Source organism: Typopeltis vanoorti, chromosome 12 (assembly GCF_054136105.1).
Source record: "Typopeltis vanoorti isolate ZY-2024b chromosome 12, IOZ_Tvanoo_1.0, whole genome shotgun sequence".
Classification (NCBI taxonomy): domain Eukaryota; kingdom Metazoa; phylum Arthropoda; class Arachnida; order Uropygi; family Thelyphonidae; genus Typopeltis; species Typopeltis vanoorti.
Window position 1 is genome coordinate 71,110,626 of NC_143560.1, and position 17,119 is coordinate 71,127,744.

Genomic DNA, 17,119 nt, shown 5'->3' on the forward strand with positions numbered 1-17,119 from the left:
TTTCTTAGTTTTTCTTCATACCCTACATAGAGAAAGTTAACACCTTAGTTAACTTTCTCTATGCCTTTTCAAAATATATATTCATCCTTCTGAAATCTGATCAAGTCAAGCTCAGTAACCATGTGTGGTTTGATCAAGGCTTTATATGAGGGAATATAACCTCTTTGCTTCCACATGTGAATATCATCCTCAGAGTCATTGCTATAAACTGTTGATATCCTCACAATTTCAGGTTCTTATCCACCATTATCACCAGATCCCATACCTCCTTTGTCTCCCACCAGTTGCATACACTCTGCATCCCATCTCTGCTTCCCAAATTTTACTACTGGTCTTAATGGAACACCTGGGTTATGAATTTTTGGAAGGCCATATAATCTAGGTAGATGAGCATGAAATATTAACAATCAATTTATTGATTTTATTAACTTGGCTTGAAGTTGGAGCAGATGAGAGGCTATGATAAGTAGAGAAATCATGTAGCATTAAGGAAATGTCTAAAATATTATTTTTTATCTTGTATGACTACTGCTTTATCCTTGTCTGTCTGATTAATGATAAAATTATTATTCTTTTTTTAGAGAATTAAGTGCTTTGATGGGGTTAGACTTGGAGAGATGGTATATTTAAGACACATGACTAAAATTGAGATATCTTCCTGAGTAAGAGGATGTCCTGAAATGTTGGGGACATTTTGCTAAAATTGTGAGGGCAGCACATGGATTATGGCAATGATGTGGGAGACACTGATATGTAGAAGTAAGGATGTTATAATTCCATTGTACAAAATTTGATCGTACCACACATGGATTACTGTGTGCATAAATTTTGTCACCTTGTTTTCAAAAGGATGAAAAGATGTTGGAGAAGGTTCAGAGATGACCGACTAAGTCGGTTTGGGTCTTTGGAATGATGAGTATGAGGACAAATTGAGAAAATGCAAATTGCAGAGCCTAGTGGATAGAAGAAGGAAGTGTGTGTGTTGGGGAGGGGAGACGTGATCGAGACATATAAGTTGGTATGGAGTAATTACTAGATTACTTTGGATGGAATTTTTCATAGAGTTGCTTGGGACAGGGAGTACAAGAGGACATAACTGGAAGCTGTATAAGGAGGATGTGAGCACAGGAGTGAGGAGTAGGTTTTTTATGTAGAGAGTGGTGAGTGATTGGAATTCATTGCCTGAAAGTGGTGAGTACAGAGACATTGAATGCATTTACGTCATGGTATGATGAGCTGTTATTTATGTGAGAGAGTGGAGCCTCCCGTGATGGCTGTCTTGACTCTATGAAAGTCTGATAATGATAGTAATAATAAAATGTCTTTTAACATAGTGCTCGTTGATGCATATATCAGTATTCACTGATGTCAAGTCATGATATATGCAACTAAGAAATCTGTTGCATATATCATGACACTGTCAAGTTTGCAGTGTGTATGTGTGTGTGTGTGTGCATGGCAATAGTGGCAGTGCACAGCAATGAGAGTGCAACAAATGCAAGCAAATAGGCATGGCTGCATCATATTAATATTGTGGACAACTAAACAACAATATTATGATTCTGTTATTACATTCATTTAAAAACCATCCTTATCTCAGACTGTATAATAGTAGGCCATGGGCTATAGTTTGCCAACGCTGCCATAGAGGGTGGTGAGAGTGCAAACACAATTTAAGGAGTAGTACAGTAAACTTTGTGGTCTAAAGTCTATTGTACCAAAATAGACCTTTAGCAGTGCATCTCACAACTCTTTTTTGGCTCTGAATAATAATAATAATAGTAATAATATCAGATTGTAAAACTAATTTTTATTTAAATTTTTTAATAAATTAGATGGATGAGTCTGATTTTAGAGATATGAATTAACATTTTTAAAATGAAGACATTGGTATTGTTAACATGTAATTTAAAGTGTTCTTAATTATTTACAGGGGCTTAAATTAATTTGAATTTTATGGCCATGGCGCTAGCAAAAGAAGACAATTTGTCATTGCAGGTAAGTCACTATAAAAATTCTCATGGCTGATTTATGTGTTAAAATATAAGCTATAACCAAAGAATATAACATAAAATAAAATTTCTTTGTTATGTATATGTTAGAATATATATTAAATGTGTTTTAAGTAAGAAGATCCTCAATATAGATGTGAGTTACTGCAGATATATCAGATTTCCACAGTAGTTTTGTAGTATTGTATACTATAAAATGTTACATTATAATATGCTATTGATCAGGTAAACTGTTAGAAATTTAGAACATGTATTTACTGACAGTAAATGAGAGTGAAAAATTGTTATAACTTGTAAAAGATAGTTTTTACAATTAATTTCTAATTACAAATTTTACATTATGTAATAATCATAAATTTCCCGATATGTACCCTTGAGGTTCAGGCTAATATGACAGAACTACATGAATAAATTTACATTAATATCCTATCAACAATATTCCTCCAAATTAGTCAGCACTCCAATAGTGCTGTAACTAACATTTCATGCTTCTAAGCCACTGCTGACTGATTAAGTCCACCTAGACCTTGGTCTTCCTCTGGGTCTCTTTCTGCCATCTTGGCATCAAATGTCTGTTTTGTAGAAAGTTTTTTTTAATTGATTATAAATTAAATTAAAAATGCCAAAAAATTATATTTTTGATTAATCCTTTGTTAAGTGTAGCTAACCTTTCCTCACCCATTATGTTTGTGGCATATCACCTTAGATTTGCTCTTTTCACACATTTTTGAATGCTACTAATGTCAAGTTCCTTTCTAAATCTGTGCAGGCTTTAATTTTCCAAAGAGCTTCATATGTTTGGTCTCTAATCTTTGATTAAGTGCTTTATTTCTAACCCTCTCAGATCCATAACTTAAAACTAATTTTAGCACTGTCTTGTATAATGCTAGTTTACTATTTTGGTGTTTTCTCTCTTATTCCATATGAATTTAATCAGCTGGCTGAAAAAAAATTTAATAGACAAAGCTGGCATTACCAGCTTTGTCTATTTCCAAATTTAATTTGCCATCTTCACTGAAAATTGTGCCTAAATAGATGAAATACTTTTCATCTATTTAGATGAAAAAGCATTTCATTTTCATTTAGATTTTTATTTTCATTTAGATGAAAAAGTATTTTCATCTAAATTTTCATCTAAATGAAAATTTAGATGAAAATTTCAGTCAGAATGTGACTGAAATTTTCAATGATCCTGTCTATTTTCCTAGCTTTAGTCTTTTTATTGCTGATTTTCATGTGAAATTTGTTATAGTTGTTATTCAGTTTAGTTAGAGAACCCTAACTAAACTAGACCTGTACTGGATGTGTTTAGAAGTATATCATCTGCAAGAGCTGTTTGATATCTGATTTTAATATCAGGTTTAATGCCTATGATGAATAAAAGTGGAGTTAATGTGTGTATCCTTGTCTTACCCTTGATTTTACATCAGACCTTCTTCCTATATTTCCTTCAATTCGAACTGCTTGCTTATAACTTAAATGTGATTATGTATTGCTATGTGTAATGTTCCATTTACCCCATATAATTGTAGTGTTTTGATCTGGGCACTTTGTTATGTGCCTTTTCCAGGTCTAGAAAACTTGAGTATAAATACTTGTAATATTCATAGTTTCCCAACTATTTATTATAAAGTGAAAATCTGATCTCGACAGCCTCTATTTGGTCTGAACTTAGCTTGTTCTCCAAGTTTCTCTTCCACAATTTTTTTCAGCCTCTTTTCAAGAATGTTAGCATAAATGAGACCATTTCACCACATTCCTCCCTAGCTGAATCAATCAATGTATTCTTCAGACTTTTCCACTGAGATTTCAAGCTTTGGTTATTGTTTTCAAACTGTTTCATTTTTTTTCTTCAATAAAGTTTGTGTAGTTGAGTCTACAGTTTACCTATAAAAACTGCTCAACTTTAATAATTCTTTTTTAAATCCTTACATACTTTCAATGTGGTATTCATTTTTATTCTACTTATAACTAAGTGATGACCACATACGATTTCAAATCCTGTGTACATGCTTGTATCCTGGACCCGGACAAAGATATCACTAGCAACGATGACAACAAAAAAATGACGAAATCTAAAAACTTCGACATTTTTCTTGATCTAACTGCCACATACAACCCTGTCTAGAGAGAGGGCATGCTGTATAAATTAATGAAAGTATAGTTCGCCCACCGTTTGTAGGTCCCTGCTTCGCGTCTTTCCGAGAATAGTTGATTCATGCTGAAGGGGAGAAAGAAACGAAGGATGTCCGAATTGGTCGCCAACACGCAAAATCACATGCTTTATAGGTAAAATTTTCCAACTGTTATACAAGCAACATAGTTAACTACAATAATCATAAAAGAGAAGTTAATTTTCTGACTGGTAATAATAAACAACTCATCCCACTATACGGACTGATTACCCTATTATCGGAATGGATTCTCCTTTTTCTGAGATGCGCAGAAGTGTCGAAGGATCTCTAATCGGTGGGTGAACTATACTGACGTGTCAAAAAAACAATACAATTTGTTAATAATATGCTCGGTAATAGATATTTCCTTGTTGTCCTTGGAGAAAATATTAGTAATCAGAAGAAACCTAACAACGACCTACCACAAAGGCTCAGTATTGGCCCCTCTCTTATTTAGCGTATATATAGCCAACATGCCAGATACAGTATCTAGAAAATTCTGTTATACAGATGACATAGCGCTAGTCACCAGAAATAGAGAACTAAGATGGATGGAGGAAACCCTAACAAATGATTTTACCTCCATTTATATTTACTTTAAGAAATGGAGATTACAACTGAGCCAAAGTAAAACTGAAGTGTTAACTTTCCATCTCAATAATAAATTGGCACAAGACAAGTTGAACATCCCATTTGGAAATTCAGACCTATGCCATAATAAATACCCTAAGTATCTAGGAGTTACACTTTACTGTACTCTATCATATAAGAAACACAGCTGGAAAAATAAGAACTGGAAATAACATCATTCAGAAATTATGTGGCACTTCTTGGGGTGCAGCAGCAAACGCATTACAAACATCTGCACTCGGTCTGGTTTTTTCAGTAGCAGAGTACTGTGCTCCATACTCAATCAATCTTACTCAATAGCTGCCATACTAAAACTAATTGACTGCCAGCTTAACACCACAATTCGACTTATATCTGGAACCATAAAAAATCTCCTGTTTATTGGCTTCCAATGCTGAGTAACATAATACCACCAAATCTACAAAGATGTGATAGTCTGTTATGAAAATATGACAGAATACTCAGAAATACCGAATTTCTTATACATAATGACATATCACAACTACAGCTTATTAGATTGAAATCAAGAAAGCCCCCCCCCCCCCTTCGTAAAGCTAATCATCTGAGAATAACTAACTATAATACCAAAGATCAATGGAAACAAATGTGGAGCATAAATACTAATGCCCAACTTGAAATTTCATTTGATAGTCGCTGTCTCAACATCCCGGGTATGGAATTGAGCCAAAAGACCTGGATAACGCTGAGTAGGATTCATACCAACCATGGAAGATGTGCAAGCTTCCTGTACAAGTGGGGAAAAATTCCCTCGCTGGATTGTGACTGTGGACACTCGAACCAATCAATCTATCATACATTCATATTTATAAATTTAAGGACACAAAAACACACGTGTTGAACAGATTATTTTATTAATTACTAATAAAATAAAACTTTACGTTTCGCGACCCCTGTATCAAGGTCATCATCGGAAGGATACAAGTGTATAAGGAACCAAGCTACATGCTCTAGCTCTGTATACCGGTAAATTAAATCTACGTAGTTAATTAATCCTTTTCCCTAGCCCTGACCTCTAGTGATTAAAAATAAATAAATAAAAAAAATAAAATAAATACAACTACAATAAACTGCTAAAGTCCTCATGTATTAATATTCTTCTGGATTTGTACAGTTCCGATTGTTATAATATGATTATCTTTCATTTGCTGTTGAATGTTACAAACACTTCACCAGGTATACAAGAAAGGAGACAAAAGAGACTGCAGAAATTACAGACCAATCAATTTACTCCCTCACACCTAAAAATACACAACATTTCATTAATAAAATTAAAAACATTACACTCAATGACCAAGATTTATTAGTCAGTTTTGACATAACTTCCCTTTTCACCAATGTCCCAATCAATGACACTATCTTGCTCCTACAGAACATATTTCCACACGACATCATGGCCCTCTTTGTCCACGTACTCTGCTCCGGATATTTCGTGTGGCAAAACAATTTTTACCTTCAAAAAGAAGGTACAGCCATGTGCTCACCGCTTTCCCCCCCAATAGCTAACTTTTATATTTAAGATTTTGAACGTGCTCTAGAGACAGCATGTCTAAAGCCCAAAATTTGGCTCAGATATGTCCACGATATTTTTTGCCATTTGGCCCCACGGCTGCAAAGCTCTAAATACATTCCTTAGCCACCTAAAGAAACAACACAAACATATCCAATTCACCACTGAAATAGAAAAAAATGGGCTCACTGCTTTCCCCCCCCCCCACCACCCAGTAGCTAACTTTTATATGGAAGACTTTGAGCGTGCTCTAGAGACAGCATGTCTAAAGCCCAAAATTTGGCTCAGATACGTCAACGATATTTTCGCCATTTGGCCCTACGGCCGCGAAGCTCTAAATACATTCCTTAGCCACCTAAACAAACAACACAAATGTATCCAATTCACCATTGAAATGGAAAAAAACAACTCTCTTCCTTTCCTAGACACACTTGTCACACATCTTCCCTCTGGCTGTCTCTCCTTCTCAGTTTACCGCAAACCTACACACACAGGCCAATACATACAAAAATTCTCGCCACCATCCAATACAAAAAACTAGGTGTCATAAGCGCCCTTAAACGCAGAGCTCTAACAATTTGTTCTAATGAACAAGTTCTAAACCAGGAATACAAGATCATCAACCAAACATTTATAAAAAATGGATACAGTAAAAAAAAAAAACTATTCACAAGATCCTCCATAAAGATACCAGTAAGAACAAAAAAGATTTCAGGAATGCTATTGCCATTCCTTATGTTATTTCTGAAAAAATAGACAGAACACTACGCAAATACAACATTAAAACCACCTTTAAACCCCCAAATAAGTTAAGACACCTACTCAGTTGTTCTAACGTTCCTCTTCCACACCTAGCCCACCCAGGGGTATACAAAATACAATACACATGTAACATACCATACATAGGGGAAACAGGGTGAACTATCCCAATCAGACAAGATGAACACAAACAACACATTAAATACCTCCATTTTGGAAAAACCAGCCTTTCTCACCACGCACTCCAAACATACCACAGAATTGATTGGAAAAATACCAAGTCCTTACACCACACCAAAACCTGGTTTGAGAGAAAATTTAAAGAGTCACGTGAAATGCTCAAACACAACCCAAATCTCAACAAAAATGATGGCCTAACCATTTCAAGAATGTGGAGGACCCATCTACAACCTGTATAACAACCTAAACTATCATCATCAAATTCCGGCCATGTACCCTCAAGGGGTGTACAGGATATGATAGTACTACATGAAAAAAATTACATCATTACTAACTTCCTATCTACAATTTTCCTCCAAATCAGTCTGTTATTTGTCAACCTAAACTAGCCATAGAAAAATCCCACTACAAGAAGACAACCTGGTGAAGTGTTTGTAACATTCAACAGCAACTGAAAGAAATCATATTATAACAATCAGAACTATACAAATCCAGAAGAATATTAATACATGAGGACTTTAGCAGTTTATTGTAGTTGTATTTATTTATTTATTTTATTTTTTATTTTATTTTATTTTATTTTTTTAATCACTAGAGGTCAGGCTAGGGAAAAGGATTAATTAACTACGTAGATTTAGTTTACCGATATACAGAGCTAGAGCATGTAGCTTGGTTCCTTATACACTTGTATCCTTCCGATGATGACCTCGATACAGGGGTCGAAAAGTGAAGTTTTATTTTATTAGTAATTAATAAGATAATCTGTTCAACATGTGTGTTTTTGTGTCCCTAAATTTATAAATATGAATGCTAATCACCCTATAACCCTAAAAGAAACAATCTATCATAGTTCCACTGAGTGCATTCTTTGTGCATATACGGGTCAAAGAAGCGACTTTCTGGAGGCGACATTGCCTGTTATAGACTGGATCAGAGAACTTGATCTTAACTTATAAGTGCTTTGTCCACTGAAAGTGTAACTGCCTGTGTTTTTTTTAATTGTTTGTCATTTATATTTTTTACTTACCTTTTACATATTTGTACTGATATATGTACACGCACTTTTATAACTGTATAAATTGTAGATTGCCATATGATAAACAAATAAATAATCCTCGATCTATTCCTCCAGTATAGTTTCAGCAATAGAGTAGAATGCTTCCCAGCAGTGAATCCCAAATTTTAAAACCTTATACTTAGATACATTAAACTGATAATCTCCACTAATGCACTCACTTTTCCAGCTTATTGAAATCCTTCTGAAATGCCACAACATCACTGCTATTATAAATAACACATCTCAGTACTCTATCATCTGTAACAACTGAATATTTCCCTGCTGTATCCAGTGACATAAAGCTGAGCTTTTTGCAACTCTACTTTTAACCTTTCCTCTCCGGCTGCTCTTTCATACAACTCTCTGATATGTGCAATTTCCAATAATAAAACAAAAAAAAGGCTAATGCCTTTTATTCTCATAGGGAGCAGTCAAAGCTGTTTTAGTCCTGTCTAACTTTTAGAGCCCAAGGAGCAGTCAAACTCCACCATCATCTAATCAGAGGTAGTTGTCCCTAGACTATCACTAATTTTAAATGGCAATTTACAATCCACTGGAGTGATATTTGAATCCATACTTTGCATCTTGAATATCAACTTGTCTGTTATGTTCATTGAACAATTCAGAAAAATTACAAGTATGTGTCTTTCTCTTGTTAGTTATGTGTTTTATTATCAATGGTTAATAGATTACTGAAACGAGAATGAGCTTTAACAAATTCATGTTGACCTTCTTAAATAATATTACCTTCATCTGTCCGATTCTGTGTATGAGCTCTTACTAATTTCTCTGAAATCCTCGCTAAAGAAATACAAACTAGTCCACAGTTTAATGTTGCCATTCTGTCATCACCACCACCATCCTTTATGCAATAGCACTTTTTCTTCACCTTATTAAAGTTGGTAACTATTATTAGTTACCAACTTGCAATCCTTATTAAACACTTGATCAGTGGCACTGTTAATTCGGCATCACAATCCCTTAAAAATGTATGACTAAATATCATCCATTTTCACTGTTTGGGATACTATTTGTTATTTAGAATTCATTTTTCATTCATTCCTGATCTTAAACCTCTTCCCTTCTTTCTAAGTATAAATCCTACTTTAATAATGAAATACCCTTGACTCTACTGCATGTATTGATCACTTATCTATCGTCTCCATCTAGCAGGGTCATTTGTACACAGCCATTTCTGTTACTATTGGCCCTATAATGAAAAAATTTTTTCATTATAATTTTCCTATGATCCATGGAAAATTAAAAATTTTCCTTGGATCATAGTATTGGTCACATCTCATATTCTAGTTTTTTTCTTTCTTAACTATACTAGTCACTTTCCTAGATTGAACCTTCTATTTTTTATGCAACTGCTCTTTGCCTTTCTTTTTTTCTACCTTTTCCATAACTTTTTTTCTTTTTAAATGAAAGAAATGGGTTATGTAAAAGGTAGAAAATGTTATCATATTATAAACTCATTCCCATTCCCATTATTATTATTATTATTAAAGCCTGTGTAGCTCAGTGGATGTGGCATTTGCACACCCACCGCGCTTGGCCGCACGAAGGAAGACTTTGTTTCGAGTCTAGTCGGCGACTAGAGGAAATTTTTCTAAGCCTTTTTTCGACCGGTTCCTGAGTTAGTCGATCTCTGGCATGGGCAAGCAGGTTTTTCTTCCTGGAAATTCAGGTTTTTCGTCCTGTAAACTCAAGAAAATCGACCATAGAACCCACATTATTTCAGACATTAAATATATTGTGTTAGGGTTAGGGACCACGAGATGGCGGCACATTTGAGCCGTCTCTCTTCACTGCGTACCGCTTGATTAGTGATAGCTTTGGGCCATCTCTCTCTGATTGGGTACCAGTGGAGATTGAACTGCCCACTCAGTCTCCAAAAGTTAGATAGGGCTAAATGGCCTCGCCTACTCCCGTATACGGGAATAAAAAGGCGTTAGCTGATTTTTTTTTTTTTATTATTATTATTATTATTATTATTTTCATATTAAGACCCCATAAAGTCACTATCCACCGGAGTGATCGACTCATCTAGGAGGTCCCTTTTATTATGCACACATCTCATCATACTGTGCCTTAAACACATTCAAATTCTCTGCAGATACCGCACTTTCAGGCAATACATTCCAATCATTCACAACTCTCCATGCAAAAAAACTTGTTTCTGACTCCCTTGCTCACACCCTCCTTATACAGCTTCCAGGGATGACCTCTTGTTCTTCCCCCAATCTCCCACCATTTTATAAAAATCCTCTTCAACATTAATCTGATAACAACCTCTTACCAACTTGTGCATCTTTATCATATCACCCATCTTCTTCCTATCCACTAGATTCTGCAAATTGCATTGTCTCAACTTTTTTCATATTCAAGTTTCCAGAGATAAGATGCTATTTTAGTCAATTGCCTCTGGACGCCTTTCCAACCTCTCTTCATTTGTTTGAAATCCAGGTGACCAAATCTGTGTCCAAGTACTCCATATGTGGCCTAATCGGAGTCTTATACAATGGAACCAAAATCTTACTTCTGCAAATCAGTCACATCATTGCCAGAATTCATTGTTTTCTCTCAAAATTTTGGCAATGTGTCCTCTGAATTTCAGATCCTTATCTACCATCACCTCAAGATCTCTTATTTCCTCCACCTCCAACAATATATCCCCACCAGGAGTAAATTCTACATCCAGTCTTTGTTTTCCAAATTTTAAAGAGTAAATTCTATATCACATCTTTGTTTTTCAAATTCTAAAATCTTACATTTTGCAGCATTGAACTGGCATTCCCCACTCAGTCTGTTCAAGTCTTCTTGTAAGGCCACAACATTTGCTCTACTCCTCATAGTTCGTTCATCCCAACTTTGCATCATCTGCAAATAACTGAATATTCCCATTCAAATTTTTCCCAGTATCATTAATATACAGGTTAAACAGCAATGGCCCTAAAATAGACCCCCGAGGCACACCACTGGTGACGTTTCTCTTCTGGGATATTGCTCCCCCATAAACAATTTGTTCATACATATCAGACAGCCAATCTCCAATTCAATGCAGTAGGCTAATATCCAACTCCAACTGCTCTATTTTGACTCTCAGCTTATCATGCGGTAATCTATCAGAAAGCTTTCTAAAATCTAAGTGTACATTCTCCTTTGTCCAAGTAGATTACTAAAACCAGTGTATTGAGGCTTAAGCGCTGTGAAGAATTCATGTTGGAGGTTTAATGGAATATTATCAGCACTGAGAAAGGATTAAAACTAATTTTAATACTTCCAATATTTCATCTTCATCACAGGACATCTTCAGGGATTACAAAAAAACTTTTTGTAACAACAAACAAATATAATACAATAGTGAGTGAAACTAAAGTCCTATCTAGATGGTGTGCCCTCTATGGGCATTTGCAGGTGGCCTAGGATGTAAAGAGGGATCTCTGATAATTAATGTTTCCCGAATTTTGGGAAGTTTAATGCAACCATATTTGTTTAAATTCGGTTGATTTCTGAGCACAGATGCAGATTCAAAGAATAGTCTTTCTTTTTTTGAATTTATTATGGCGGAGCATGGTGGTTTTTTTCCCAGGAGATCCTGTGGGTTGTATCCAAAACATGGTTTGCAAGACCAGATGGACCATAATCGTGATTGCAAATGTATGACTTGTGTTCTTCTAACCGGATGGTTGCTGATCTGCCTGTCTGTCCAAAGTAAGCCGGTTTACAGGCACAAGGTACTCTGTATACTCCAGGCACTGAGAGAGGAGGGAGCTGGTCTTTGATGGAACAGATGAGGGTAGCAAGTTTACGGTGGGGATTAGAAGCTGTATGGAGGTTGTGCATTTTTAATGATCTGGCTATTTTTTTTGATGTACCACAGATCTAATGCAGACTTTGTTAGTGCCAAATGCACTAAGCTTACCATATGCTCAAATGACATTCAAACCATCTAGTCTGCTGCCAAGTCTGTTTGACAAAATTTCATTCCTTCCCTCATTTCAGTTTCTCTGTTATCCTCATGGAAACATCACCCAAAAATGAACCAGACCTCTTGGCATCAATCTTTTCTTCTAATTGTTGTGTAATAGATGATCAAGGCAAATCATCTCTACATTGCCACAAATTGCTTGAATATTGCCTTCTCTGATCTTTTGCCAGAGGAACATCAGAAAAATCTTCATTAGTCTTGATACTAATTAGTCTCCTGTTTCAGATGGTATCTGCCAGTTGAGTGTCAGACTTATACTCCAGAATTAAGAACCATCCTGTATCATATACAAGCTGTCAGTCATCTGATATCTACCTAATTGCATGGAAGCAAGCATTTATCCAGCCTTTCCTTTTAAAAAAAAAAAAAAAAAAGAGAGTCAACCATCGAACTATCATTCCATTGCTCTCATCTCAAAGTAATGGTGAAGATCATCAACAACTAGCTTCTTCAGTACATGAAGACCCATTAATTAGTGATCACCATTATGGATTTTGCCATTCTTGTTAACAGGACCTCCTTGCAATCTATCCTTATCCACTTTTGGAGACAGGCTATAGAAAGACTTGGAGAAACTTGCACCCACTTTTGATATTTCCAAGCTACTTTATCATGCCTGTCATGAAGGTCTTCTTACCTTCATGCTACTATTTTATAGTCTCACTTCTGCAATTTCTGATTGGATTACCAGCATGACTTTTTTTTTTTTTTTTTTTTTTTTTTTTTTTTTTTTTTTATGTTTGGCCCATATACGAGAGGTTGGCTGGTCAACCTATAGTACATTAGTACCGTATATGGGTGGTGGGTTGGGAAAAGAGAAACTTGTTTACATTTGATTTAAAAGCCTGTATGTTGTATTCCTTGGGAAATATGTCAGGGAGAAGACTGTTCCACAGTACTGCAGTGGCAGGGATGAAGGAGGAGGAGGAAAAGAAACTTGTTCTGTGGGTTTCAAGGTGTACGGTGAAAAGATGTTGGATGGCAGCTTTGCGTGTTCCAATGGGCTTAGTACAGAGTTAGGGAATTATTGAACCTGTTTCAGATGAACATTTCCCATGGAAATATTTATAGAATATACAAACTGCAGAAACCAAACGTCTATGTGAAAGTGGAGGGAACAAGTTGGTGAGAGATGGGTCATTTATGGGCCAGTCTAATTGCTCTCCTCTGTATTGAGTCAAGCATTTTGAGGGAGCTTTTAGGAGCCCCACTCCAAATGTGATAGCAGTATTCAATAGCTGGGCGGATTTGTGATTTGTATAATGTTAACAGCTGTTTAGAAGTGAAGCAGCATCTTGAGCGAAAGAGAAAACCTAGTTTTTTGGAAGCTGAGGATGCAATGGTTGTGATGTGTTTATGCCAGGAGAGGCTTGATGTCAGGGTAATTGCGAGAAGAGAAATCTCATCTTGTCTGGGAATTTGAGTGTTTTCAAAAACATTGTTGGGGGAAAATGGTTCTTTTTTGTGAGAAATAAGACAGAACTGGGTTTTACTAGCATTGCAGTTGACGAGGTTATCTGAGCCCCATTGGAGGATGGCTGGGAGGTCAGAATTAAGGGCAGTTGTAGTTGATGTTCTGTGGGTTGAAGTGAGTTGTGTTGTCATCCACCATGACATGCAGTGGACATCCTCTCTGGATGTTCATTGCATGTCATGGTGGATGACTTCCTGTCACCAGATTTCTTTATCATCGATGAGTACCCTAGGGTTCTCTACTCTTACTCATACTCTTCTTTCTATACATCAGTGATATTTTCTCTCTCTCTCTAACTTCCAAATCCTATTTATAATTTTGCTAATGGCAGTTGGGAAATTTCTAATATTTAAAATGATTCAAACTTCAAGATTTTTCATAATGAATGTCTTAAACTTCTTTCACTACGTGTTATTCCTGCTTCCTATGCAGGGTCCGCATGTTACTTAGATGCGACTTCTTGTTAGTACCACTTCCAACCGACCTGTCGCCTAGCCTGCCACTGGGGAGGATATATTTTTGACTGTAGTAGCATATGTTCATGAGGCCGTCCAAGAAGAGGTTTGCCTGCTTGCGGGATGAAAAAATCCTACTGGCCATGCCCAAGACTGGCTAACTTGGCTATGGCTGAGGAAGAGCCTCAAATTCCTCAAGTCTTCGACGGGAATCAAATCTGGGACATTCCTTCCCCCAGGCATATGGTTGCGAAGCGCAAAGCCACTAGGCTAACCACGCGGACAACGGATATCTTAAACAATGATCTCATAACCATTTACAAGAGGTGAACAATTTAATGAATTTCAATGCTACCAAAACACGTTCATATCGTATTACCCAGAAGGAAGATCATACTTCATTCCCTCTTACTTTTGATAATGTTCTGATTTCCACTCCTCAAGATTAGTTTTCTCTTTTTGGACTGACTTTTACATCTAGTTTATCCTGGCATAAACATATTACATCCATAGCCACTGAAAAAAAACATATCATTTTTTTGTTCAAAACTCTACTTCTCTTCTGCTCATCTCCTAACATTTTTAATCCCAAATCTGACTGGACTTCGAATATTGTTCTCACATTTGAGGTGATGCACCCAATATCTCATTGTGCATTTTTGATTCTATAGGTTGTTTCATGTTAGGTAGATTGCCCAGAAGAGGGCAGTCTATTTAACAAGTCAGCCTTCTCTCACAGGCTCCTAAATGTTACCTTCTCATAGGCACTGTTTCTGCATTATGCCTTTTTTATGGGTAATTTCATGAGCATTGTTCCACCAAACTTATCACTGCCATTTCTTTGCCTTCAAGTAACTATGCAAGAACAATAGTAGCTGCTGGTCATTGCTGCATTGCACCAACTTCTCCAACTTGATTAGTGAACCACTGTTTAAGTTAAGAAATCTATTAACTTAAATAGCAGTTCACTATTCATAACTTTCTTGACTTAATCCCTTAAACTTAGTGAACGTCTTATCTATACTTTCAGTTCTATTAACATTCATTAGCAATCTGGATGACCAATTGCTCTACTCCAATTAGTGTCAGCCATGATACAAGATTGGCCTGACCAGAGAGTTGTATAAGGATATCCTTACTTATTTCCAAACCCTGCAAGTAAAGCTTCTTTTCATTAGACTAGCACTTTCCACATCCTTTCCTTTCAATTCATATCCACTTAATTCTGTTTTATTACCAAAATGAATATGTTTATGAGGGTGGTCTGAAAAGTTCTTGGCCTAACAATGAAAAACGTATTTATAATTTCAAAATTAGTTTTATTTTTCAACATAATCTCCCTTAAGACTAATACATTTATTCCAGCAATGCTCCAGTGTCATTATCCCATCCCTGTAGTGGTTCTCAGTAAGATCGGCAAAATACCCCTCTACAGCTACAATCACCTCTTGATTCGAAGAAAATGCTGACCAGCGAGGAAGGGTTTTAGTTTTGGGAAGAGATAGAAGTCAGAGAGAGCCAAATCTGGGGAACAGGGTGGATGTTCCAACAATTCATAGTGCAGATCCCTTAATTTTCCCATTGCCAAAACACCTTTGTGGGCAGGTGCATTGTCCTGATGAAAGGTGATTTTTTTTTCTTCTGCAAACCAGGCCTTTTCTCACAAATTTTTTTGTCTAGTCTGGTTAAAAGATCGGAATAATATTCCCCAGTTATTGTTTTACCCTTTTCAAGATAATTAATAAATATAATGCCTTTTAGCATCCCAAAAGACCAATGCCATGACCTTTCCTGATGATTGAACCGACTTTGTCTGCTTTGGCACTGAACAACTGGCTTCTGTCCACTGTTTTGACTGCTGTTTGGATTCTGGCATATTAATGGTGAATCCAAGTCTCATCCATAGTAATAAATCGATGCACAAAAGCAGTTATATTCTTGTTAAAATGCTCCAAGCATTGTTCAGAGATTTTCATGCGAGTGTGTTTTTGATCTGCTGTGAGCAAGTGTGGCACCCATCTTGTGCAAAGCTTTTTCATTTGCAATTCTTCATGCAAAATATATCCTACATATTCTTTTGAAATGCCTATAGTCTCAGAAATTTCATGCAATTTGACTCATCGGTTGTCTAATACGATATTGTGCACTTGATCAATAATTGCTGGTGTTGTTGCACTTTTTTGGACATCCTTCGCATTGGATCATCTTCAAGGTTGGTATGGCCACGTTTAAACTTGGCAGCCTATTTCTTAATTGTCGAAAACGAAGGAGAAGAGTTCCCATAAATTTTTATGAACTTTAAATGAATTTCTTTTTGCATTAAACCTTCTTTTACAAAGAATTTTATATCCCACAATACTCAATTTTATCCATTTCAAGGAATAGAGACAACACTTTTGTTTCAGACAGCTGTATAAAACAAACTGCTTAATAGAATGACTTGCAATTTCACATGGATGCTTATGACAGATGTTCCAAGTTAGAAAAAAAAATCTTAAAAATTAACACTATGTCATTATAGTGTTGCCATCTATGGTCGAGGCAGAGAACTTTTCAGACCACCCTCATACATTTCTTCACATTAAATTTTAATCCTCGCTTTTCTGTTCACTCTTCCAATTTTTTAAGATCATTCTGAAACAACTTGTGTTCATTTGGATAATTTATGCTCTCCCTGATTTTGCATGAGTAATTGGAGAAATTTTGTTATCATTACATGAACCTTTATCATTAATAAGTATTTAAATAATAAAGGTTCCAAAACTGAACTATGGAGAGATTCTGATTATTGCTGCCTACCTATCAACCAGTTACTTCAAATTACTAAGTAATCATCGATATACAAATGACAAATTT

The 17,119-nt window shown here is 35.9% G+C and overlaps 1 protein-coding gene across 4 annotated transcripts in view; it reads left to right on the forward strand.

The window, feature by feature from the left end:
- LOC150100873 (protein IMPACT-A-like) overlaps positions 1-17,119 on the forward strand; it is a 172,672-nt gene that overhangs the window by 14,283 nt on the left and 141,270 nt on the right. For all 4 annotated transcript variants that reach the window (XR_016549170.1, XM_090401689.1, XM_090401688.1 and 1 more), the window contains exon 2: positions 1,934-1,998. Coding sequence is in view for 3 of the 4 variants with exons in the window: in XM_090401689.1 (XP_090257815.1) it covers positions 1,957-1,998 (42 nt within the window). In the remaining variant the exon portion in view is untranslated. The remainder of the gene's footprint in view (positions 1-1,933; positions 1,999-17,119) is intronic.